Raw genomic sequence first — 8560 nt, 5'->3', positions numbered from 1 at the left:
ACACTTCAGCGAGCAGGCCTTCCTAATTGACCTGGTCCGGGTATCCTGGAAGGATATTGACCGCAACCCATCAGTAGAGGATGCCTGGTTGCTCTTTAAAAAGTGCTTTCCTCAGTCTTAAATAAGCATGCCCCATTAAAACAAATGTAGAACTAAGAACAGATATAGCTCTTGGTTCAACACAGACTTGACTGCCCTTGACAGCACAAAAACATCCTGTGGCATTGTGCATTAGCATCGAATAAACCCTGTGAAATGCAACTTTTCAGGGAAGTCAGGAACCAATATACTCAGTCAGTTAGGAAATCTAAGGCTAGCTTTTTTAAACAGAAATTTGCATCCTGTAGCCCAAAGTCCAAAACGTTTGGGATACTAAAGCCCATGGAGAATAAGAGCACCCCAGCTGACCACTGCACTGAGGATAGGAAACACTGTCACCACCGATAAATCTACTATAATCGATAATTTCATTTAGCATTTTTCTACAGCTGGCCATGCTTTCCACCTGGCTAACCCCACCCCGGTCAACATCTTAGCACCTCCTGCAGCAACTTGGCCAAGCCCCCTCGCTTCTCCACCAAAATTCAGACATCAGATGTTCTGAAAGAGCTGCAAAATCTGGATCCCTACAAATCAGCTGGGCTAGGCAATCTGGACCCTCTTTCTAAAATTATCTTCCGAAATTGTTGCAACCCCTATTACTAGCCTATTCCACCTCTCGTATCATCTGAGATCCCCAAAGATTGGAAGGTTGTCGCGGTCATCCCCCTCTTCAAAGGGGGAGTCACTCTAAACCAAAACGGTTATAGACCTATATACATCCTGCCCTGCCTTTCTAAAATTGTCAATAGCCAAGTTAACAAACAGATCACCGACCATTTCGAATCCCACCATACCTTCTCCACTATGCAATCTGGTTTCCGAGCTGATCATGGGTGCACCTCAGCCACACTCAAGGTCCTAAACGATATAACCGCCATCGATAAGACATTACTGTGCAGCCGTCTTCATTGACCTGGCCAAGGCTTGACTCTGTGAATCACTGCATTCTTATCGGCTTCTCAAATGACTGCCTCGCCTGGTTCACCAACTACTTCTCAGAGTTCAGTGTGTCAAATTGGAGAGCTTGTTGTCCGGACGTCTGGCAGTCTCTATGGGGGTGCCACAGGGTTCAAATCTCAGGCCGACTCTTTTCTATGTATATGTCAATGATGTCACTCTGGCTGCTGGTGATTCTCTGATCCACCTCCATGCAGTTGACACCATTCTGTATACATCTGGAACTTCTTTCGACACTAACTAACCTCCAAACGAGCTTCAATGCCATACAACACTCCTTCCGAGGCCTCCAACTTCTTTTAAATGGAAGTAAAACTAAGTGCATGCTCTTCAATCGATTGCTGCCCGCACCCTCCCGCCCGACTAGCATCACCACTCTGGACGGTTCGGACTTAGAATATGTGGACAACTATAAATACCTAGGTGTCTGGTTAGACACGTGATCACACAGTCGTCAGAACAGCTGATGCTCTCACGCATGGTTCAGTGTTACTTGCCTTGAAGCGAGAATAAAAGTTATTTAGCTCGTGTCACTGGACAGCTCTCGGCTGTGCTTCCCTTTGTAGTCTAATAGTTTGCAAGCCCTGCCACAGCCGACGAGCGTCAGAGCCGGTGTAGTAGAACTTGTTCACATTTTCTCAGTAAATAAACAGATGCAGTAGTGTGTTGATATGCTTCCAGTAAAACACACCAAATAAAATCTGAAAAATGTATTTCCTGTATTCAGAGAAAAAACAATTACCAGAGATGTCAGAAATTCCAAATATCAAGTTTACAAAAACAGGATTTCACAGGTCTAAAATAAAAAATGGTAGTAAGAGGTGCAAATATGGAAAATAAAGCTGACATAATTCACCCTAAATTAATAATCAGCATTTAAGGTAAATCACATTCGTCAATGTTACCAAATTACACCTTTAACGGACACCATCAGTGGCATGTTTCAATTCAACTCTCCCATAATTTTCATAAAAAACAAAGCAAAGTCACTCCTCATAACCCTCTTCCTTGAACAGAAATGGACATTTAATGAAAGAAACAAAAATAGTTGTCCTGTTTTTAGTTCATGTAACCTTGTCTAGTTTCTTTTGTTCAAAAGACCCATCTTTACCAATACATTTGTCCTTCAAATCAACTAGCCACTTCCACAAAGAATAGACCCAAACAAATTATAGGCTTGTCTCCCGCCCATAGATCACCGTCGCGGTTCGAATACTTTCCTCCCTTCCTTGGCGTAATCAATGATCAGATTCAGTTGAATTGGTGAAAACAATAGGTTGATAACCTTGTTCTCATCTATCCAATCACTTCTCGATCTGTGATTATCTCAAGGGAGGGTGAATGCACATTGTGTATTCGAAAAGGGCCACTGTCCCCCTCCCTCTTTACAACCTCTACCAAAAAGCCAAGGATGAAGTTGCCCCTATGTTTATTTTTTTTATTTTACTAGGCAAGTCAGTTAAGAACAAATTCTTATTTTCAATGACAGCCTAGGAACAGTGGGTTAACTGCCTGTTCAGGGGCAGAACGACAGATTTTGTACCTTGTCAGCTCGGGGATTTGAACTTGCAACCTTTCGGTTACTAGTCCAATGCTCTAACCACTAGGCTACCCTGCCGGACCCCGTACTGGTCCCGAATCAGTTTGGGCTTTTCATTTCAGGGTGGAGCAAACTGATCCTAGCTGTGCAAAGGGGGCAACCTCTCAGCTTCTTCCCTGTCTTTACTTCCCAGCTTGTTGGGCTTGACGCCGCAGCAGCACGTAGATCTTCTCCTTGATCCAGTCTTTGTTGTATGGCTGGTATGTCTGAGTGTCCGCCCGGTATCTGGATGGAGAGGTGGTGGTTCGTATTCATTAGACAACAAATGCAAGAAAAAAAAAACATTTGAGAGGAAATACCTGGGGTGTATTCACTATTTTAGTTTTTATTTTACTAGGCAAGTCAGTTAAGAACAAATTCTTATTTTCAATGACGGTCTAGGAACAGTGGGTTAACTGCCTGTTCAGGGGCAGAACGACAGATTTGTACCTTGTCAGCTCGGGGATTTGAACTTACAACCTTCCGGTTACTAGTCCAACGCTCTAACCACTAGGCTACCCTGCCACCACTAGGAACCAAACATAACACGTAAATTTGTCCAATAAACTAATGCTAATTAGCAATGGCCCCAGAAACGACCTTCCTTCAAACTGCAGGCAGACATAAATTGTACTGCACTATCCCTTTAACAGTGAGGTTGTACAGTAGTACTTACACTAAACAGCTGAGGTCCGCCAGATCGTCAATGAAGTCAAACAGCTGGCTGATGTCATAGGTGATTGAGGGACTGTTGGGGTTCATCCTCTTCAGGTGCTCCTCGTACATTTTACACACACCTGGATCAAGAGGGACACAGGGTGAGACATAGAACTACACGGGAAAATACTTAAGTTACAGACAAAACACCTCGCCAACAAACCATTAAAAGCTTTATTTTTTTTTACACTAGGGTCGTGTTCAAAAGGTCACACTGTAGCATAATGGCAACGTTAGCTAGCTAAGCTCATGTGCAGAAACATCATCTGATCTAACGGTTGTGTCGCGCACGTGCAGGTCGTCAAATCAAAGGCATTCCTTTGCTATAATGTCGTTTTTGACGAAAGTGTCAGTTTGTCATTTTCACGAGGTTGTAGTAATGACATGCTCAGCTACATTAGAAATTGGCTCAAATCTAGGTTGTGCCTTTTAGATTGAAAAAAAATTAACAAATAAGGACAAATGTAACTTCTACCATCCACTTCCCAAACCACGGTCTGGTCTGTGGGGTCTGCTTCTCAAGGCATTCCCGGAAGTATTAGCCAGTTGGAACTCTTGATTTAAAAACTGTTGCACTGTCTGTAGATTGACTCTCACCCTCCATGCATTCGTTGACTGACTCGTAGTCGGCATATGTCCTCCCCTCTGGTCTCTTTGTTGGCTGGACAAGCAGAATTGTGTGTGACTGCAAAGCAGAGAAACAAGAAGAGTTATCACAGACTACAGCTGACCCCAACTGGTCGATAGTTTGGTCGACTGAGATTGTTGACTCGAGCAGTAACACATTTGTGCCCATCTCAGTGAACTAATCCATTGGAGGCCTTGACTAAAAGCCCATTTTAGCTGGATTCAAAAATGTGGTTGGAGGCTTCATATGGAGGATGTGACGCAAATACAGAGCCTACAGAGACATGCAGAGGCCAGATCAAGCTCTGTACAACAATACATTTGTTACAGAATTCACAACACGCTTCGTGTATGCCCTTACGACCACACATCTACAATGCAAAATCCATGTGTACGTGTGTGTATAGTGCGTATGTTATCGTGTGTGTGTATGCATGTGTCTGTGCCTATGTTTGTTGCTTCACAGTCCCGCTGTTCCATAAGGTGTATTTTTACCTGCTTTTAAAATCTGATTCTACTGCTTGCATCAGTTACTTAATATAGTAGAGAGTTCCATGTAGTCATAGCTCTATGTAGTACTGTGTGCCTCCCGTAGTCTGTTCAGGATTTGGACTGTGAAGAGACCTCTGGTGGCATGTCTTGTGGGGTATGAATGGGTGTCCAAGCTGTGTGCAAGTATTTTAAACAGACAGCTCGGTACTTTCAGCTTGTGAACACCTCTTACAAAAACAAGTAATGAAGAAGTCAATCTCTCTTCTACTTTGAGCCATGCATATCATTAATGTTAGCTCTCCGTGTACTTTTAAGGCCCAGCCGTGCGCACACTGTTCTGAGCCAACTGCAATTTTCCCAAGTCCCTCTTCGTGGCACCTGACCACACGACTGAACAGTAGTCCAGGTGCGACAAAACCAGGGCCTGTTGGACCTGCCTTGTTGAGTGTTAAGGCAGCGCAGCTCTAAGTGTTTGTAGTTTCAGTCACTGTAGTAGCTGACGTGTATAGTGTTGAGTCATCCGCATACATAGACCAACTGCCTTTACTCAGTCAGTGGCATGTCGTTAGTAAACATTGACAGTAGCTCTGTCTGACCGCAGCGACCGTGCAAATAACAGGCCCGGAATGAAGCATGACTAGTAGTGATTTAATGACGCTTTGGACATATTGTGGCCTCTGGGTCAGAGACAAGCCGTTTTCGAGGGGCCTAAACAGCTATCCTGGAAAATTCCTTCTACCTGGATTATGTTTGAGAGGATTCCATTAAAGAACACCCTTTGTGTTCTGTTAGACAGGTAACTCTTTATCCACATAATAGCAGGGGGTGTAAAGCCATAACACATACGATTTTCCAGCAGCAGACTGATCGATTATGTCAAAAGCTGTACTGAAGACATGATTGGTTGACGGTAGGTGGGGGCGGTACATCCTGTATAAACAAACTCACTTCCTTGACAACAGTGCTGCACTGCTCTGCGAAATGCAATAATTGTGAATGCCCTGACTTTAGATGAGGCCACATCACCGTAAATGCTGCATGGCCAATGCAGATGTCGGATTGACCATGTGCCCAGATGCACTTTCTCTCCAGAATGCACTCTCCTGCAAAATTGTGCACATTCATTGTTTCATAAATTCCTTGTGTGAATTTGTTTGCGTTTGATTGTTAGTGTATATAAATTCCCCATTGCATATCACCAGTAGGACAGTTACTGTTAATTCCTATCATTTATAATCTACAATGTTTTACTTTGGTTACGGTCATTTATTTTAATGCATTTATTATTATTATTATTCCAGGCTTGCTGTTGTCATTGTCTGAGTGGATATATTGTTTGCAGAGTGTACAACCTATATGGGCGGCAGGGTAGCCTAGTGGTTAGAGCATTGGGCCAGTAACTGACAGGTTGCTAGATCGAATCCCCGAGCTGACAAGTTAAAGATCTGTCGTTCTGCCCCTGAACAAGGCACCCACTGTTCCTAGACAGTCATTGTAACTGACTTGCTTGATAGTGTCGTGGCTTTACTTTAATTTCAGCCATACAAAAATATCTAGACAAGCGAACTCTTCACACCATCCCATTACTCTTCAAATCACAGTATTCTCCTACCATCATCACGGCTGGCTACCTTTCAGAGTGAACAACAGTAGAACCCTTCGGACAATCAGAGCCTTACAAGCGTGCCGCTGAAAGGCCAACCCACATCCTTCCTAAGGCGGCCTGGTTCAGACTGAGACGGCAAACAAAGGTACTCGCACGTAAATTCATTCATGACTTCTTATTCCAAACGGGTGGCTGTTTGTGTGCAAGGTATATGATTACTGTGGGAAAAGTTCTGAAATGTCTCCACGATAAGTGTCCCTCTTTCTCTCCCCCCACTATTCATTTTCTGCGTAACGAGCCGTCATATGAAAAGAATCCGCTAGGGACCCGTTTCTCATGTATTCAGGGTGTATGTTTATTCTGTGTTATTTAATTAGATAGAAAATAAATAAGCCAATTTGTCTAGAACCGAATCATGAGCAAGGCTGGGGTGTTTGCAGATCCAAGAAGGTTATGCCTGTTCAGAATGATACAAGGTAATGATTAATAAGATGACTGTTCATCAATGTAGTAGATATACCTTCTAGAGTTTAATTTGGGAGATGGTAACTCTTTAAATAACCTCTCGTGGTGCCCCAAATCCTAATGAGTTAATTGTTACATGATTAAATGAAACATCGGGTAACAATTAAACATTTGTTATTTAGAGATAGCAGTCAGATTAATTAAAGTATAGTCACAACAATAGTTATCTAAGTAAGTTATTGAATTAATAAGGTGATGGGGCATCATATTTGGTAAGCTTTCTGACATGTTTGAGAAGTCAAAGCCCTTGGGATGAGTTATCTTTTGATCTCCTTGTGTTTATTCTCCATTCTCGGCCACCTGCTCCACCCCCATCTTCTCCTCTATTAGCCTGATTAATCAGGCTGTAATACACAATTAATTGGTATATACAGCCGGAAACTAATGACTACAAAACCATGTCAATGTTCCTTCGTTTGTTTGTAGTGTTGGTCCTTAAGATGGTTGAAATTGAGATAATATCAACAGGAATGTATTTATGACTTTTTAGAGTGCTGGTCCTGAAGTAGACATTTCTATCACTAGGCACACGCGCAATACAATATATATACCTGCTGACTTCAGTTAGTATGCATGCACACATGTTTGGTCATGACTGAAGGCACGTACACAAGACTTAAGTACATGCACGCATGGATTTTTTTTGTATCAAATTTTGACCATCGGAAGGACCAACACCACAGCAGGTAAAGTACGTTCAAATGTCATTTTTATTAAACATTCTTCCTCGAAAGGAACATTTAAGATTTTGCAGTCATCATCATCATTTCCTGTTGTATATGCCAAGTCAGACTAGGACTGTATCAACCGTGAAAAACAAAAGATCGTTTGAGTGGCTTTTCCCTTTTAACATGACCTACCTAATAATGCACAGGCTAACATTAGTAGCTACATTTAGCTCATAACATTTAGACAAATTATCAACTATAGTAGTTGCTAGTAAAGTCGCGAGCTCGGGCTAGTGCTAGCCACAGTAAGCTATCTTAGCAAAAGCCAAATGATTGAAAACAATCACTCTTACCATGTTTGTTCTGGTGTCCAAGCTAGACTTGCAGATTCAGTGTTTAATTTGCTGTTATACTGCTTTGCTAACCCCGTGCAATGCAGCTGTTAAGGAAAGAAAGGAAGTAGAGGTAGATTCTCTTCCGGTAGAAAAAGGTCAATGTCTACTTCAAAGTAAAAGCACCAATTTGTAAAATGTGTTTTGTACGTTTTTATTTAACATAAATAGACTGGGGTCAGTCTCAATGTAAAAAGGCAGTGGTGTAAAAATACTTTAAAGTACTACTTAAGTCGTTTTGGGGGGTATCTGTACTTGACTATATCTTTTTGACAACTTTTACTTCACTAGATTCCTAAAGACAATAATGTACATTTTACTCTATACATTTTCCCTGACAACCAAAAGTACTCCTTACATTTTGAATGCTTAGCAGGACAGGACAATGGTCCAATTCACACACTACCTGGTCATCCCTACTGCCCCTGATCTGGCAGACTCACTAAACACATCCTTTTTTGTACATTTTTTTGTCTTTTACTAGGCAAGTCAGTTAAGAACAAATTCTTATTTTCAATGACAGCAGGCTAACGGTTAACAGTAGGTTAACTGCCTGTTCAGGGGCAGAATGACAGATTTGGACCTTGTCAGCTCGGGGATTCGAACTTGCAACCTTTCGGTTACTAGTCCAACGCTCTAACCACTAGGCTACCCTGCCACCCGGTGATAAGTGGCTATCTGTAAATTATTAAAAAACAAGAATAGCGTCATCTGGTTTTCTTAAAGAAAATTTAAATTATACTTTTCATTTTGATACTTAATTATGTTTTAGTAGTTACATTTACTTTTGATACTTAAGTATATTTAAAACCAAATACGTTGTCTTTTACTCAAGTAGTATTTACTGGGTGACTTACTTTAGTCATTTTCTATTAAGGTATCTTTACTCTTACTC

The 8560-nt window shown here is 41.8% G+C and overlaps 1 protein-coding gene across 1 annotated transcript; it reads right to left on the bottom strand.

Annotated features, from left to right (window-relative positions):
• Positions 1 to 1754: 1754 nt before the first annotated feature.
• LOC112217386 (enhancer of rudimentary homolog) lies at positions 1755 to 7758 on the bottom strand. Its single transcript, XM_024377616.2, has 4 exons — positions 7627 to 7758; positions 3953 to 4040; positions 3315 to 3435; positions 1755 to 2884 (listed from the first exon to the last, which is right to left on the bottom strand). Exons 1-4 carry the CDS (start codon positions 7627 to 7629, stop codon positions 2782 to 2784), a joined length of 315 nt encoding a protein of 104 aa, XP_024233384.1. The 5' UTR covers positions 7630 to 7758; the 3' UTR covers positions 1755 to 2781.
• Positions 7759 to 8560: the final 802 nt, after the last annotated feature.

Source organism: Oncorhynchus tshawytscha, linkage group LG18 (assembly GCF_018296145.1).
Source record: "Oncorhynchus tshawytscha isolate Ot180627B linkage group LG18, Otsh_v2.0, whole genome shotgun sequence".
Lineage (NCBI taxonomy): Eukaryota > Metazoa > Chordata > Actinopteri > Salmoniformes > Salmonidae > Oncorhynchus > Oncorhynchus tshawytscha.
Note: the sequence above shows the minus strand (reverse complement) of the source record. Positions and strands in the feature narration are given on the sequence as shown.

Excerpts from the sequence above, each read along its gene's own strand:
- LOC112217386 (XM_024377616.2), bottom strand. Across the intron at positions 3,436-3,952 it reads AGTCAACGAATGCATGGAGG|GTGTGTGTAAAATGTACGAG; the intron begins GTGAGAGTCAAT and ends CTCTTGATCCAG. Across the intron at positions 2,885-3,314 it reads GCGGACCTCAGCTGTTTAGT|ATACCGGGCGGACACTCAGA; the intron begins GTAAGTACTACT and ends CTCTCCATCCAG.